Source organism: Eucyclogobius newberryi, unplaced genomic scaffold, assembly GCF_026437365.1.
Source record: "Eucyclogobius newberryi isolate DKJ021-1_F unplaced genomic scaffold, fEucNew1.0.hap1 SCAF_21, whole genome shotgun sequence".
Lineage (NCBI taxonomy): Eukaryota > Metazoa > Chordata > Actinopteri > Gobiiformes > Gobiidae > Eucyclogobius > Eucyclogobius newberryi.
In genome coordinates this window covers 8756685-8775283 of record NW_027315846.1, presented here as the reverse complement: position 1 = coordinate 8775283, position 18599 = coordinate 8756685, and the positions used below count along the sequence as shown (strand labels likewise).

Sequence of the window (18599 nt, the reverse complement as noted above, 5' to 3'; positions counted from 1 at the left end):
CTGAAAGCGCCTGAAGGTGGCAGTAGCACAACAAATAGAAAGGACTATTCAATTCAATTACTATTCATTACTAGAATAAAAATATCACTAACTTTTGCTGTCTTGAATAGGGACATTAACATTTAAACTGCCTGTTTGACATGTGACAACAACATTTAAACTGCCTGTTGGATAGTTTAACAACATTTAAACTGCCTGTTTTATAGTTTAAATGTGACAACATTTAAACTGCCTGTTTGACATGTGACAACAACATTTAAACTGCCCGTTTGATAGTTTACACATGACAACATTTCATTTTGTAAAAGTCACGAAGCGCAATGGTCTGAGTTTGTCCAATAAAACATTTGCATCATTTCTCGTGGCATTATCATTCAAAAGATGCACTATTTAACTTTTCTGGTGGAGGCTCTGCTACATGTTTGTCTCCATGGCGATTTGAGTGCTTTGCCTGAAATGTTCCAGAGTATGGCATTCAACTTATCTACGCTACATTTATTCAACTACAGGTGTTTTATTGCTCAGAAATGCCTTAAAAATCACCCATCCTTGCTGTGAATGTGCTCGTCTCTCCACAGATCTGACATGTAACTTGACATGTAGCTTGACGGGGCCACCTGCTCGTCTCCATGGAGATATACAGATCCAGACTGTGGAACATTGCAGGCAAAGCAAAAAACACTTCATGTGGACTAGCAGCAGAAAAGTCATGTAGTGCACTTTTACTGTTATTTTGTTGCCATGGTGAATAACAAATAGAAAGTCTCCTTCCACAGACTGGGATAGCACCTTTGTACAAACGTTCAGCGTCGACTGCAAGGTCTCGTCAGGCGTATTGACTGAATAAAAGGCTGTTGCTGTTGTTGATCTCTGAGGTGCGTTACTGGAAAACCTCGTGGCGAATTTGAATACCAAAATGTTGCAAAAAGTAGTCATCTGGATTTAACAGGAACAAAAGATGTGCAACTTAGAAAATGCAATTGTTAAAAAAAATAAAAAAACAGAACATCAGACGAGATGGAGAGAAAGTTTAAGTCCTTTTCTTTCTTGTGTTTAGCGGTTGCTCCTCATGGCTTCTTTAGCGGCCAGGATGAGCGGAGTGAGGCTGGACAAAGGCTTGGCCAACTTCAGGAAGGGATGCTGCACACAAGATACAGGAGAAATCACCAAATTATTAATATATACGAAGGTTGGACATGGTAGAAAATCCCAAAATATATTTAAAAAAACAATACAAATGTGCCGTGTTTGTTGTTCTCGTCACACTAGATGTACCTTTAGTTTAGTTAAAGCAGAATAAACGTGATTGGAATGTGTTGTTACGTAAGTGAAAAGGTTCCTGTACCTGCAGTAGTTCCCGTCCGGACCCTCGCTTGTCCACGTCCATCTCTAGGCAGCGAGTCAGGAACGATCTGAAGACGGGCGACAGCTTCTCTGGACTCTGGAGCTCCGGGGTCCCATTGGTTGCAATTAGATACAGAGCCTAAAAAAAAAAAAAAGAGTGGGACGTGACAGTGTGAATGAAGATAAAACAGCAAAAATGAAGGGCGTTTTAACTTGGTTGTTAATTATTGAAATAAATGTAATAATTTTGATGTAAATTCTATACTGATAAATCTACTCAAGTCACGATATTGATTTCAAAACCACAGTAATGATTATTTAGGTCAAGGTTTTAGATAATAGACTGACATTTTCAAAATAAAATGGTACTTTCTGGTCTAAAACTAGTTCTAAGATTGCTTAATAATTCTCCTAATTATATCTTTTTTTAATTGATACTTGCTCAAATTTGTTTTTCTATTTTTTATATTAGCTCTCGTGTGGATTAGTATCTTAGTTTTTATTCTTTAGGCAACCTTATTTTGAACACAAACCGAAATGAACGGTTTAGAATAATTTTCTCTCTAAATATCGACGAGACAAAATGATCCTAGAGGACTTAATTTTTGTAATTTGGAAGTTTTATTTGTATTTTATAGTCAAGAAAGAGGCATGCATGTATTATCCAGTTAAAGATTGCCCTTTGAAAGCCAGAATGAGGTGCAACTTGGTATGGAAAAAACTATGAATCTCTGTTATTGACAAAGCATATATTGTGTAGTTGCAATTTACACCATCGCCACCAGATGTCACTACATTACCACACACCGTTACCTTATTTATTTATGTTTTTTAAATAATCACTTACTCTGAGAGGGTTTTCGTTGAGATACGGGGGCTCTCCTTCCACCATCTCTATGGCCATGATGCCCAGGGACCAGATGTCCACTTTGGGTCCGTAGGCTTTCCTGGTGACCACCTCAGGGGCCATCCAGTACGGGGTCCCCACCATGGTGCTGCGTTTGCTCTGCTCTGGAGTGATTTGTGCGCAGAAGCCAAAATCAGCTGCAAACAGAAAAATATTGGTTGTATATTAGTTTTTTTTTTAAGAAGACATTAAGGCTGCATTCAGAATTGTCCTTATTTAGTCCTGGTTTGCACCCAGTTTAGTTTCGATCAAGACTTAATTAGGTCCTGTTCTGGTTTTGGTTTAGTCCAGGTCAAGCAGAGGTTTAGATCCGGGTTTAGTTCTGATGTAGTTCTAGTTTTGTCTAAATGCAAGTGTGAATTCTCCCTATACTAAATTTCCGTTGCCGATTTGTGCTTTCGTGTATCGCTTTTTAAAACACTTTTGAACATCTCCAGTGTGACATATGGACTTTAGAAATATGGAGGCTTAGGGACGTTTGTAAATGATGACGCCAGAAAACTTCACAAAACCGGATTAAACTGAATGAAAAATAATATGTGAATTAAATCAAAAGCTGCCGGTTCTGAGGCGGCGTTCACTCAGTCACCTCAGAAAAGTTGGAACTAAACCAGGAGAGAAGACCGACCAGGACTAAACAAGGACGAGAACAGGACAAACCCAAATCTACACCATCTGCTCGATTTAGGACCAAATAATGGCAAATGTGAAAAGCTGCCCGGTCTGGAAAAGATCTATTCAGAGAGAAAAGCAAATAAAGCTCGAAAGATCCTCTCTGACCCTAGACATCCTCTTTTCTCCGAGTTTGTCCTCCTGCCCTCCTGTTAAAAAATAGGTCAGTTCAGGTCATTCTTCCCTCTAGCAATAAACTTTCTATCTATGTCGTCAACTGCGCTTTACACAGTATTTAAGGTTACATTGTTTTTATGTGCCACGTGTCCAAGTGTTAAAATCAAGCCAGTCATGACAATTTCCTGCAAATTAATGAATTAAAGGATCTGGGACAAATAAAGTCTTCTGTATATTTAATAGCTTCAAGTATTAAAAGGGGAAAACAACTTAACGTTATGAACTAGTCCCTTGTTATTGTATAGAAGCAGGTGTAACGTTGTCATCTTACTTAGTTTGACAGATCCGTCCATTCCCAGCAGCACGTTGTCGCTCTTGATGTCTCGGTGAATGACTTGGTTTGCGTGAAGAAACTCCAGCGCTTGAAGGACCTACGGAAACCCAGCAGAGGTTTCAAACTTTCACACAAACAATAAGATGGTTAAAAAAACAAAAACAAGTTGAGTTTACCTCTCGACAAACTGCTGCTATCTGCGCCTCGTCCATGCAGGTCTCGGTCACGACGTCGGTGAGCGATCCTCCGGCCAAATACTCCATCACCACAAAGAGCTCGTCTCCTACAAGGAAACTACACACACACAAACAATGTATTTTAATTTATTTATTTTACCAGAAATAATAGTTTTAAATTTTCTACATTTTGGATGCCTATTTTGTCAGATTTTGTCAGAATAAAAACAAAAAAGTTATTTGACAGGAAATGCTTTTTTATTCAATTTGTTATTATTATGTATTAAATGTATACATTTTATTTTATGAATTTTATTTACCATTTATTTATGATGATTTGAAAAAAAAAAACTAGATTATGTATTGTATAGCTGTTAGAATATTGTATTAATCAATATACCGTATTTTCTGGACTATAAGTCGCACCTTTTTTCATAGTTTTGGCTGGGGTGCGACTTATACTTATATTCATACTTATATACTTATACTCCGGAGCGACTTATATGTGATATTATTTGTTATTTTCACACTTCACACTTTCACATTTCATACTCCAGTGCAACTTATAGTCCATAAAATACGGTATATTTTGTCCAAACATACAACACCAGGCCGGTATTTTCCAATTGTTATTACCTGTCTAAGAAGTTGACAATATTAGGATTCTTCATCTCCTTCATCACCAGAATTTCGTTGATTATCAACTCCTTCTTCGGTTGCTTCTGTAAGGTGATCTGCTTGATAGCCACCTGGGAAGCGAAAATATAACTTTAACACCAAAAAAAAGTCACACAGTCTACAAAAAGTATATTATGTAGACTTACCTCTTGTCCCGTGGCAACATCTATAGCTGTGTAAACTGTGCCAGATGCCCTGCAATAACACAATACAATGTAGACTTTTAATTTAGGCTAATTTACTCCCATAAGAGATTGTTTAACTACAACAATCATCAATTATTCTTGGCTTGGAACCGTCACAAATACTGGTACATCATTCAACCCGACTCAAACGCTACTTACCCCTGTCCGATCTTGTCATATCTGGTGTATTTCTTTTTAGGATCTCCAATACTAACAATTGTCCCTAAAAAAACAAAACAAAGCACATTCAGTTTGTATTTGCTTCTGACTTATGATACTGTCAGTTTGCAAACGACGTATCACGCACGTAGTTTCTCCATGATCTCCTCGTCTGTCATTTTGCCTCCCTTATTCTTCTTCCTGTCGACCGCTTTCGACGCCGCGTCTCCTTCGGGGGCCGGGATGGGGTCTATTACAGACCTTGTGTACATCTGCAGACGCACGGAACATTGCAAATGACATACGGGGAACTGAATGTGCAAGTAAATGGACTTAAATAGATTTATGGTGGTGTAATGGTCAAGTGTAACAATGAAAGTGAAACCACAACACTGTAATAAGACAAAAAGACAAAACCCACTGGCCATATAACCCACCAATGAACATGAACGTGTATTTTTGTGTGATTGTCAATATCTTTTCGTGACTTACGGATTTCGTGTGTTCCGGTCTCGGAGCCACAATTGGAGGAGGAGTGTCGTCGTCATCGTCGTCGTCTCCATCTTTACCTCCTGCTTTACCGCCGCCTTGTTTTCCAGGCTAAAATAAAGTGTCATTTATTTATTACATCCAAATCAGGCGAGCTTTTGATAGAAAAACACAGTGAATATAGTATCGTATGAGTTAATCATGTCACAAACACAATACAGACGTTTTTAGGGAAATTTCAATTTATGCAACTACATTTCACCAAAACATTTCATGAAAACTACCATATTTTCCGGACTATAAGTCTTCTTACATAGTTTTGGCCGGAGTGCGATTTATACTTCAGAGCGACTTATATGTGACATTATTCGTTATTTTCACACTGGCAACTGCATTTCACAAGAGGGCGCTCTAGGCACTAAGTGACGCAGAAGAAGAATCTACTCTTCCTCTACCTCCGGAGATTGCGGAGTTGTTTAGAAGTGACACAGAGGAAGAAGAATTCAGTGGATTTAGTGATTTGGGGTAAAACTGATGCTTTGGTAAACTTGTTAGCATGTTCTTTATGCTATAGTTATCTGAATAACTGTTCATATGTTACGTTAACATACCAGACACTTACCACAGTTCTGTCTGTGCCTCAAGTAGCTGAAGGTGTTAGCGTTAGCATACGTACACCTATTCACCATGTTCTCTCATCTGTTATTATTTTAAATTGCAATTCAAGATGAAATCTCTATTCTTGGTCTTGGATTTAATCAAATAAATTTCCCCAAAAATGTATACTCCAGTGTGACTTATATGTGTTTTTTTCTTCTCTATTATGCATTTTTTGGCTGGTGCGACTTATAGTCTGGAAAAGACGGTAATTCTTGAAACTGACATTTCATGAACTGGACTTAACCTTTACCGAGCCACAATGGATAGTACGTACTGAACATGTATAATTAGCACGGCAAATATATCAATGGATTACTATGTATCAACCTGATTACGTTTTATAGTCGAAGTTAAAGCAATCAATATATTACAAAAGCCTCGGGGCAAAAGTCAGTTGTGTCAATGCTTACCGACTGCGAGTCCTTATCTGAAAAATACCATATTGTTGTGTCAGGACCATAGAACAAGGGCACATTATTTTCCAACAGTTTATTTGATACATTTATCTGTACTGACCGGAGGCGGAGAAACTGAGGTACTTCTGCTTCCCACTGGTCGAGTCGTAGAACTTGAGAATGTCGAGAACGGCCTGGGGGTTTTGTTTTTGCTCCGATTTGCTGATGTTGGAGGTTTGAAGGAGCCGGGCCCACTGCTCCGGCATGCCCTGCACAAACACAGACACGGTGACTCAGACCTGGCCGAATCGTCGCTAAAGCCGCAAAAAGTCGTGAATAATGCAGCCAGTGACCGCGGTTTAAGTGAAAGCAGCTCGGTTCGGTCTCTGATGGATTCTTGGCGCTTATCCAGAGATATGTAGAAGTATCAGATTCATCCCAGCAAAATTTAGGAACCACAGAGCAGAATCTTTCTTTTCCTCATTTTGATTGCCGGATTTAGATTTCATGTCGTCTTTCGTGAAAAATGCAGTCGAGAGATCGCTAAAGTTGGCCACAGAATCTATGAATAATGCAGCCGATGACCACAGTTAAAGGGAACGCTGCCAGGTTTGATCTGGGATAAATTCTTGGTGTCACTCCAGCGATACAGACACAACTGTTCCGTGTAGAATTACCATCACATTAATCCATCCGAGTTCACTCGACCGCGTCACAATTTGGAACAGTTCAAAACTCTTCAACATGTTTAACTTGTATCAATATTTCACCTTGACCTGGCTTTACCTTTCTACCAGCAACGCTTTTTTGTTTCCTATGTGAATGTATTAGAAAGGCACCAGGCACAGAATGGCACCCACATCTCTGTCCGAAGGCAGCTGTGGCTACAGAAGAAGCTTACCACCAACACTGCATGTGGAGTGAATAAATAACTCGTAATGAATATAATTGTTTTTAAAATTTGTCAGTGCAATAAAAACACTGTAATGAAATAAATGTATTTTTTGGCTCAAATGTTAAATGCTATAATATAATACTATGGCTTTAAGTAACGAGCGTCTAAATCAGTGCAATTTAAGACTGATTCACTTTAGATACAAAGAAGCAAGGGGGGAAAGTAACTATTGCAAATACTCACGTTACTGTTTTCGATATAGTATGACTTTCAAACCTGTATTTTCTAGCTATGTAATACTACTTCAAAACATTTTACATTGAGTTATTGTTTACATTACAAGTCCAAATCGTCCCAAACTACAGTCATCTCTGTCTCTGCTCATTTTACACTTACAAACACACATAACAGCCCTGCGCGGCCGGCTCTGATTGACCAGAGCTCAAAGAACATACAGACTGTGGATTTAAACAACGTTGTTAAGTTTAAATGATTTAATTAATCAGTTTTCTATAAAAAGACCTAAAATGCTACTAAAAATGTGTTAAACTAGTATTTTTCATGTCTACTTTTTTACTTTTACTCAAGTAACATTTTGGCAGCCATACCTTTATTATTATTTATTATCATTAGCCATGTAACTGTACTTTTACTATGCATTTTAGTACTCTTTCCTAACATTTTCTTTTGAATAACTTAACACAATGGTGCCACTTTATAATAACTACACCTTAATTTACCTTAACAAAGCATGAACACAGACTTCATAATGAATATATAGTTAAGTATGACTGAAGCTTAATAACTCCTTCAATAGGGTTAAGTTTAGTTTAGGAATTAAGGTTAGAGTAATTACAAAGCCTGAATTATATTTGTTCACTATAAAAGTCTTTGTTCATACTTTAATAAGTCTAGTTATCATTATATTAGTGTTACACAAGCAGCTAATACATCCAGAGAAAGGAGTTACTGATTCATAATGTCACAAAATGATTTACCGTGAATTCTCCAGTAACAGAGTCAAAGCCCACGTGGATGGTGTGTTCAAAGTCCGAGGGTGAGGAGATCTCGGGTCTGTCCTTGTCCCGGTCCTTCTTTCTCGCTCCTAAGACACGACACAAACAAATCCATCATCGAAATATTGCCAACACTGGTCTGGTCAAAACTGCACACTGCCCTCCACTAAAACGCACGGTACTAGAGACTTTGACAGAAAATAACTACAGCATGATCTCTTTGCCATTTAAACCCTCCTTGAGACAATGTACCAAGTCTAAATACCGTATTTTCCGGACTAAAGCACCTCTTTTCATAGTTTTGGCCGGGATGCGACTTATATTACTTATATTTATACTTATACTCTGGAGCGACTTATATGTGATATTATTTGTTATTTTCACACTTGCAACCGCATTTCATACTCCAGTGCAACTTATATATGTTTTTTTCTTCTCTAGTATGCATTTTTTGGCTGGTGCCACTTGTACTCCGGTGCCACTTGTACTCCGGTGCCACTTGTACTCCGGTGCCACTTGTACTCCGGTGCCACTTGTACTCCGGTGCCACTTGTACTCCGGTGCCACTTGTACTCCGGTGCCACTTGTACTCCGGTGCCACTTGTACTCCGGTGCCACTTGTACTCCGGTGCCACTTGTACTCCGGTGCCACTTGTACTCCGGTGCCACTTGTACTCCGGTGCCACTTGTACTCCGGTGCCACTTGTACTCCGGTGCCACTTGTACTCCGGTGCCACTTGTACTCCGGTGCCACTTGTACTCCGGTGCCACTTGTACTCCGGTGCCACTTATACTCACGGTATACAAGTTGTTTCTTACCACCCGATTTCACTAAAAACTATATGTTCAAAGTTAATCAATTATCATTAAGTTATACATATCTGAAATATTTTACAGTTGTTGTTTTTTGTGAACTGGGAAGGGAGAAGGGTAGTCATTCGTTAAGCACACGTCTTACAGCTTTTATTGTTATAGTGTCAAAGGAGGATCAAAATCTCAATTAACGATACACATTTATGACAATTTTTGCTCATATTTGCCCAAAAGTACTTGTATCAGCGCCGCATCGTCACCTTTTTCGGACGCAAACATGGAGATGATTTTGTTCCTGGACTTCTTCTCCTCGGGCACAGAGGGCAGAGGGCGCGAGTTGTGATTGGCTGACTGAGGGTCCTTGGCTCCTCCTCCTTGGCTGCTCATCCTGACAGGGGGGGCGGGGGGCTTGTCCTCGCACACTGCACTGTCACACATCTACACACAGCGCGCCCTGCAGAGATCGGGAGAGAAAACCAATGCAATAAGTACAACATTATTTACGAGTCGGTCTTCGGTCTGAACGATGACTCAAAGCAAAGTTGGTTCGATTCCCGGTCGGTTCTCGCAATAAAAAACTGCTGTTGTGTCCTCGGGCAAGACCTGAGTGCTTGTAAGTGTGAATGAACTAACCCTATGCTACTATACGAACTCCAGTCTAGTCACGTTTCACTGCATATCTGTGTTGTACAGCACTTTAAAATGGAAAGTCAAAAATCAACTAAATCTATAGAGATCAAGATTGTGTCGTCACATCTCGGAATTGTCATTAGCTTGATGTAGAACCCATGCAGATTTTAAGATGCTAAGTACTAAACGTGATTCAAACGTATTCCGAGACTACATCAGAAAACGTATTTGTTCAAACACAAGATTCGAGTTTTAATGAATTGTCAATTTTAAGCACACATTAAAAACAAGATACTGTAACACAGAACATCAAAATTGATATAAAAACCTCAGTAAATAGCCACAGCTCATTTGTTTTACATTGTGTTTGCTAATGTAATCCGACTTAAAAGTTTGTGTGTTTTGACTCTGAGCTCTTTTCATTTCTCCCCTTTCGTTTTCAGCCAATCCAAATCAACACCAGCGAGAATCACACTTTTTGTACACGTATTGCCATAACAAAGAGAACGCGTCTTAACAGACTTAGCTCAAAAACAAGTCAACCAATAAATCAAGCAAGAATTGTTATCTAAAGTTTACTTCAGACGCCGTCAAAAACACAGCACAAACTGAACCGACGGCGACGGCACCGACTTACTTCTGCTTTATCTCATATTGTGCAACCCGCCAGCGAAAACTACACGACAGATAATGATAAGAACGGCAAAATACAGAGCAAACTACAAACCCAGATGAGTCGGTTTGACGACGAGCAGCAGTAGAGGAAAAAAACCCAAACAAACACGGGAGAAGCGTTAGTGAACAGGAGTTGAAAGGAGAAAGTGACGAGTTGAGTCTCGTGGTTCGCAAATGAATGAGGAAGGAAAAAGACAGAGCTTCAGGAGAGAGTGAGCCTTGCAGGCTGTTGTCACATAGTTCTAAGCCATTATTCAACAAAAGCATTAGCTAGAAATAGACACGCAAGATAAAGCCTGTGAAAAAAAGTAAGCAAACAGGTTGTTCAGCAGATATTTCGGAAATCGTGCGATTTTTGCAGTACAAACATGGCCAAATGTCTTATCAATGAGCTGCTTTTAGTCTGCAACGTGAACCAGAAGGACCAGAACTGTCAATATTAACAAACAATAAATCTACTGTGTGACAATGACGCCCTCTAAACGAGCTCCTAATATGGTGACAACTGCGATGGCAGACAGACGGACAGATCGAGTTTAACGCCAAAACCCAAACCGCAGATACAGGTCGCAGACGCAGCACCAGCAGTTTGATCAAAGCCTAGTGTGAGTGACATCACAGGAAGAAGGAAGCTCCTCTTACTGTGAGCGCTCAACAGTAACATTGTGTCGCTGTGGATGAGTGGAGAGCACAATGAAAGAAGTCATGCATGAATTTGTGTTAATTATAATGGAGAAAATGTGCTAGTTGTGCGATTGTTTACGATCCTTGCCAGATAAATTGAGAAGATTAAAACGAATCAGTAAAAAGCAAACATAGAATTTTATATTTTGTGAGCAGACAGAAGAATTAACATGGAAAGATTATGCAAGAAGTGCCATGCTGCAGGAAAAGTAGCATCCAAAAACGTATGGAATAACAGGCAAATAAACATAAAATAGGCTACGTGAAGCGGGTGTGTTCATTGCTAAAAAGTACCTTCTTAAAAACATGCATTCATACAGTATTAGGCTCCACTGATCTGAGCTATAATTCAAAAAGCATGCAGACGTACAAACATTTTACATATATGTGACTTTCTACGTTAAATTTGTGATCTATAAAAAGACAACTTGATTAGAAAATGTGCAGTCCGGTCCCAAAAGGTTTTACCAATGAAACCTCCGACCTGTAAGTTGGCTTGTTTGCGTTCACGAGTTGTCTTCATGGAGCTGGTTTTTATTCTACGTTTAATGCCATGCTGTGGAAAATTCCAGGAAAAGAACTTTGCGCACCTTAAGAAACTGTACATAGTGTGCGCATCTCTTGTCAGAATACATTACTTCAACTGTGCAGGCCAGACACGGGACGGAACACGCTTCACAGCGAGTTAGTCGCTGACGTGGAAATAAGTATCATTCATTCAGGTCAATTTAGCCTCACTACATCACCCCGGGGAAAAACAACCTACGGTGGTAACGTGGAGTGGACAGGGATGCGTAACACTGGCACACGCTGGGTACAACGTGGGACTAAACGTGGGACTAAACGTGGGACTAAACGTGGGACTAAACGTGGGACTAGACGTGGGACTAAACGTGGGACTAAACGTGGGACTAAACGTGGGACTAAACGTGGGACTAAACGTGGGACTATAACGTGGGACTATAACGTGGGACTATAACGTGGGACTAAACGTGGGACTAAACGTGGGACTAAACGTGGGACTAAACATGGGACTAAACATGGGACTAAACATGGGACTAAACATGGGACTAAACATGGGACTAAACATGGGACTAAACATGGGACTAAACCAGGACAAAACCAAGACATTAGAATTAAACCTGGATCGAACCAGGATGCAGCCTAGTCCAAGGATTCAACCCACAAAGACACAAATCCCATCTATAAACCGATAAAAGGTCCACGATACGATACGAATCCCGATACAGCGAGCGTGATACGATACGCGCCCTGATTCACGATATCCCATAAAACCGGTGTTAAAAGTTTACTAAAATTATGTTTCATTAGTAGAACAACAAAATGCATTAGAATGTCTTGTTCACACCGTCCTCAATATCAGAATACAACTGTCCTATGATGAAGTCACATTTTCAGCTCCTCAGACTCGTTTCAACAGTCTGTAGGTTCAAAAGTGTCACTCTGCTATTTCTAATGACTTCATGTTGTTTCATCACGATACGCATCTCTGTATCGATACACGTATTACCAAGAAATCCATCACGATACATCCCGATATCGATATATTGAGCACAGCCCTACTACCTACCTTTGTGAAAACCATTTTGCGCCGTTTATGCATTCGTTCAGTGCTGATACTAGTTCAAATTATATTAAGTACATTTTGGTATTGACACTTTTGACAACCCCACTCGGGTGTTGGAGCCACATTACCTTACTGGTCCCGCTCTCCGTGCCCTGCCTCGCACCTTGAACTCGTCGCACCTTTTGCACCCAGTAATCCGTGCATACGTTGACACTAATCCAACATATCACCATAAAGCGTTGGCCTTTAGGTGCATAAAAAGACATTCGGCGTGCACTGATATGTCCAGAGCCTGAGGCCACACAAACTGCAGACACGTCAGCAGTTTTCCAGGCCAGCGCTAAATCATTGCCCTATAATTTTGCAAATACACTCGGCACAACTTGTTATTAACACGGAAACTACTGTATTTATTTGAAATTTCAACAATGGTCATTTTGAAGCAGACGTGGCTACATGCATCGAATCGCTGGAACACTAAATGCTTGCAATTTTGGCAACTATTAAACAACGTAAACATAAATACATTAAATATGCAATACAGTCAAGGTACTCACCCTATTCTTGCTTCTTCTGTCCTGTGCAGAAGATACAGCCAAGGAAATACAACTTGGGAGCGCAAGCTTTAAGTCCACAGAGCTTAGTTTTTCGTTTACCTGCTAAGCTGCGATTTCACCCCCTTCCTCGCCCCCTCTGTCCTCCTTTTGGGGCAGGTCTTAGCAGGCTGCCTCATTCCACACACCACCCTCTGATGGGGTAGGCGTGCGTGTCCCGGCAGGTTAAAAATAAGATCAGGCTGCCCCTTTAAATGTGCGTTTTTTTTCTCTCCAAAAGCGTGCGGATGGTACTGGATGCGCGCCGCGGGGTCGGGCTTAGACAAGTTGACTCTGCGCAGGAATTTGGTAGCTTCAGGGGCAGCTGGAGTTTTGGGCGTGGGCAAATCTTCGCGCACACTCGAAAAGTCCCGCCCCTTCACACAATGGGAGTGTCATTGTAAATAAGAGTTTTATGGCTGTGAGCTACGCTTAGGTGAGAAGTGGAATTCAAGGGATCAGGTGAACAAATAGAATACGGTACAATGCTCGGGTGACAATTCAGTGAGGTATTAAGCTCATATTCTAACGCTCTTCAATCTGAGGAGTTGGGCAATATCAGTTTTATCATACTGTTCTAGTGTTGTTGTGATATAAAAAATGTCAAACTCGATTTCGATTGTAAGGAATATGCTCGATACTCAATTTCGACACCACAATGATGTAAAAAATGCTCTTCTTTTAGCTACATTTTCAAGAGTATTTTCTTTATGTTACTATATACTAGTTCTGATAAAGCTCAAGCTCTTTTTAAAACTGTTCATGTTTTTTCGATACCTGTACTTTCGATTCTAGTTTTCGTATCAATTTGTATACGATTTGTTGATACTTTTGACGTCCTGTAAGTTTGCCAAGTTGTTTAAAATAATGGTGTGTGTGTAAATTGAACAAAATATTATAGTGTTGCCTACATTTATTGAGGCATTACATACAAATCTGTTAATTTACTCCTTAGTCACATGGGTGTTGGTGATCTATTTCTCGACCCAGCTTAAACCACTACCAATCACGCTATCCTCATTTATATGGTAAAGTGTCTTGCCCAAAGTTACGAGGGCAGAATGCATAGCCAGTAAGGTTCAACTCTTTTTTTTCTTCTTCATGTCAGGAATTAGGGCAGTACTATGAATTATATATAAATAAACGTGCACTATGTAACTGTCCCGGTGTGATAGTGGGATCCAGCTACCTTACGATGTTATAACCTGGCCTAGAATGTTCCGCGGTATGGCATTAAACGTATCTATGTTGCATTTGTTTGATTAAATGTGTTTCTTATGCTAAAAAAAGGAAAAAAAATAGAAAAACATGCGTTGAGTAGGCTTGCCTCGCCACAGATCTGACCTGTAACGAGGCCTGGCGGCAACGTTATAGCTCGTCTCCATGGATATAGATGCGTTTAATGTCATACTGTGGAGCATTCCTGCCAGAGCCATAATATGTCCATGGAAACAAGCAGGTAGTTGAAAATCATCAAATTATAAATCGTACTTTGTAATTTGTGATGGTCGGGTTTAAAGCCGATCCGGAGACAGTAAAACCTTGTTGCCTGGAGCAGACACGGACTTTGGAAGAATGCATTGGAATTCCTAATGGTTAATGGCCTTGGAGTGGAAACTATTTATTTGTTTTTGAGGTTTCTCTTCTGTCACGGCCATGAAATTACAAAAAGAAAAGAAAAAAGACGATAAAATGATCAAATCAAATCAAAACTTAAAATGAATTTGAAAAAATAATAGTAATGCAGATAGAATTTTCAGCCCCATTGCCCAGTTGTACAGGAATTCGTTTGCAGTAGTAGAAAATATGAATAATAACTACCAGTATCTGTTCTTCTTTTTGCACGCCCGTTTTACTCGTGAATATCTGCCATCACAAAGTTTCTATTCTTCATTTTTTTGCCGTCTGTCGCACTGAAGTCGTCTCTCGTCTCAGTGGAGGTTCGTCGTCAAGGGAAACCCACTTCCTCATCCTGGAACTCCCCGAGCCCTGACGGGTCACGGCGCGGCGTCGGCCAATCGCAGCTCAGAAAACAAGAGGCGCCGCTGTTTACAGGAAGCGCACAACAAGCCTTTTGTGCTCGGCTTCTATAAAAGGAAATACTGAGGAGGACTTCCTGGAAGGAGTGATGTTGTAGGTGCACTTAACTTACTCTGTCACGGTCTCCACCTCCGCCCCATTCATGCAGAGACACAAGAGGTAGTGTTGTATAGTAGTAGTAGTAGTCTGGGCCTTTCCGTGTGGAGTTTGCGTGTTTTTTACCATGTGTCCGGGCGAGTTTCCTCCCGACACTTTGGTTTCCCTCATCCGCCTGACACGTGCACAATAAGGAAGCTCCTGACAGGTCGATGTGAGCAAAAGATAAGTGTAAAAAGAGTGCAGAGAAGAGCAGTACGTTCTGATGTATATGAGCTCCAATCAACGTGTTGCTGTGCCCTCTATCTCACCCCAGCTGACCATTGGACCAGAGCTAATGGTCCATACAAGTATCGGATATTAAAACCCAACCTGGCCCGTATAAAACTTTTTTTTTTTGCCCACACACTCTCCCAGAATAGAACCAGCTGAATTTGTTTTAAGCCCAATAAAAGTCGGCCGGCTAAACTATGTGTGTTTGTTGTGACGTAATCGGAAGGAGAATAAGGAAAATAACTATTTCAAAATATGTAGTGAAGCATAAATAAAATAAAATAAAATAAATAAAATAAAATAAATAAAACAAATAAAACAAATAAAATAAATAAAATAAATAAAATAAATAAAATAAATAAAATAAATAAAATAAATAAAATAAATAAAATAAATAAAATAAATAAAATAAATAAATACAATAATTAAAACAAATAAAATAAATAAAATAAAATAAAAATCCACTAAAGTAGCATTCATACTAACACATACACATCAGAACAGGGACTGGGACGGGGGACCAGGACTTGATCTACATTAAATAGGGTAAAACCAGGACTACGCCCGAGACCAAACCAGGACGCAGTCTCGCAATTGTAGTTTTGGAGCTATGCAAAATGAGTTTAACGTCTATAACTAAAATGACAGCAAAAAGAGCTGATTAAAAAAACAATAAAAATGAACAGAGATACTGCAGAAATAAAATTACACAAGAAAAAGTAACATTACAACATTAAATCACACCTTAAGTTGTAAAATAGCTACTCAAGTAACAATAAAGTAACTGACAATTACATTTTTTCTATGCTGAACAGACACTCCCGAGCACACAGAAGGCACGTATTTTCCAAAGTTACTAAAGTGTAACCGTCTGCCTCGGATTCATAAGGAAACAAACACATGCGTTGTGTATACAAAGAGCCACAGTGAGGGCAGTGATTACACGTTTGGCAGAGATGACAGAGTAAACACACTGCCCTGCGCACGCCCACTCTCCTCAACACCTTATCCTGTTATTCTGCAGCTGCCTCACCTCTGAGTCAACACCATCACAAACCTGGCAACCCGACGGCTGTCACACACAGGCGGCGCGGCCCGGCACAGCAAATAAGCATCCAAGGAAGAAGACAGAAGTCCTCCTGGTTCAGTATGACGTAAACACTGACTGCACAAGTGGTAAAACAATTAAAAGACGCTTTGTATTTTAGGGCTGTAGTAGACTAAAGACAAATACAGTGTTTGATCAATTAATTGACTGATAAGAGACAAGCCAGATGAGAAGTTAACTCTAAAACTATCAATATGTACCGTATTTTTCGGACTATAAGTCGCACCTTTTTTCATAGTTTTGGCCGGGGTGGGATTTATACTCATATTTATACTTATACTTTATACTCCAGTGCAACTTATATATGTTTTTTTCTTCTCTATTATACATTTTTTGGCTGGTGCGACTTATATTCCGGTGTGACTTATAGTCCAGAAAATACGGTATATGAAATCTGATCCCGGCTGCACTGACAAAGTCACAAGCTCAGGAGTGCATGCAAAAATCACTATTCAAACAGAAATCCCCAACTCCCCTGTGTCTTCTGCTTTCTGCTTTTGTCCATATAAATCTTTTACAATCCTTATGAAATACAAGACAGCAAATAAAACCTTCCAACTAAGAAACCAACTTGTGTTTTTTGTTTTTCCTCAATATTTGTGTTTTAAATGATTCACACTGCACACAACATTTGAGAAGATTGTTTAGACTACAACATTCACCTGCATTTCTTTTTTAGAACGTGTGCGTAAAGAAGAATTCACATTTCTTTTTGTACACATTTGTGATTTACCAATTGTGCTGCTGACTATTCACGTTGTAATAAATTGTGCAGCTCATCTTTGAATTAGTCTGGGAAGAATATCCACTTTCTTGTCGAGCAGTGAAGTCGAGTGACTTTATAGTAGTACTATAGTATTAATTGATGTGCATGAAATAACTTGACAATAACCGACATTCAAGTCAAAAAAAGAACTCTTTGTAGATCTAAGAAAGAAGGATTACAAGCCACAACTGAAGTCAATTAAACCTACATTTATTGAATATCTCTTCTGAATCAAAAGTGTCTATAAAAACTACTTATAGACTAATAGTTTTCCTTTGTTGCTTTTCAAGTAGTTTCTTTCTCGTCGCATCTGTTTCGTGTTCGGACTACTTAAGGTGACTTCATCCTGACAGCGCTTTGTAGCAGTAAACTGTAATTACATGGGCTTAAATTAAAAAGAGGGCAGTCCACAAAGCCCACAAACACAAAGATGTAGTATTTTTGTCTTGCCGTAGACATGACACACAAGTGCAAAAGCCAATGGGACAAATCAGATGACATGTTAGATGGTTCATAATTAAATAGCAAGGATTACTCAACATTGGACAAGGCTCAAGTTGTTTTTAGAATGGGCTGTTTATTATTATTAGGTTTATTAGGTTTATTAGGGGAATCAAATATAAAATAAACAGGCTGCAACATAATATTCCACTGGCAAAGCATTACACATGAACCATATTATTAAAAAAAAGAATGTCATAGGTTTAGTAAGTGCAAAGTGCTTTTAACAATGACCTAATTTTTCTCTCCTCTGATGTTTATTGATTTTACATCACAAAGATGGACCTGGGCTATTTATAGCAAAGCAGACAGACAAAACAAAACGGCACAGAACCAGACACTGAACAGTAGATCGGATGTTACGAGTCGACATTTGAAATATACACACATTAAACACGAAGACAGTATTGCAAGCAGCGTGTCTTATTGGCATATTGAAAACGCGAACTCACCGGGCAAAAGCAGCAAAAGAAAACCAAGCACCAGCTCCAGCTCCAGCTCCAGCTCTGCTCCACAGACTTTCAACACGTTTTCTTCACTTTTCCAAATTCGAATCAAGCAGCTAGTTAGTTTAAAAGGTACCAGTAAAACGTGATTATTCTCCGTTATTTGATGCCCCGGCTCTCGGTCCGTTCGCCTGGTCCCGGTCAGACTTAGTGGTCAGACTTTGGGAGCAACTTGGCTGGAAAGGAAAGGAAGCGGAACGTCGTAAAAGGCGCAAAGCAGAAAATCCAGTGTCGTTCACGGGCTTCCGTAGCGCGCTGCACAATCCGCGGCAAAAAATAAAAGCGTGCAGCTGCCGCGC

At 39.7% G+C, this 18599-nt stretch overlaps 1 protein-coding gene across 3 annotated transcripts; it reads right to left on the bottom strand.

Moving 5' to 3' along the window:
• Positions 1-1014: 1014 nt before the first annotated feature.
• Positions 1015-18270, bottom strand: LOC140370410 (serine/threonine-protein kinase PAK 2-like). Of its 3 annotated transcripts, none has more exons than XM_072457555.1 (15): positions 18247-18270; positions 9101-9294; positions 8010-8116; positions 6238-6385; positions 6132-6148; positions 5065-5172; positions 4721-4844; positions 4573-4636; positions 4375-4423; positions 4187-4299; positions 3551-3668; positions 3372-3471; positions 2192-2388; positions 1346-1483; positions 1015-1140 (listed from the first exon to the last, which is right to left on the bottom strand). In XM_072457555.1, exons 2-15 carry the CDS (start codon positions 9276-9278, stop codon positions 1054-1056), a joined length of 1548 nt encoding a protein of 515 aa, XP_072313656.1. In that variant the 5' UTR covers positions 9279-9294; positions 18247-18270; the 3' UTR covers positions 1015-1053. The 3 variants fall into 3 exon arrangements, with proteins under 3 accessions (XP_072313656.1, XP_072313654.1, XP_072313655.1); XM_072457553.1 differs by lacking the exon at positions 18247-18270 and adding an exon at positions 12975-13245; XM_072457554.1 differs by lacking the exon at positions 18247-18270 and adding an exon at positions 10198-10336.
• Between the last annotated feature and the right edge of the window lie 329 nt (positions 18271-18599).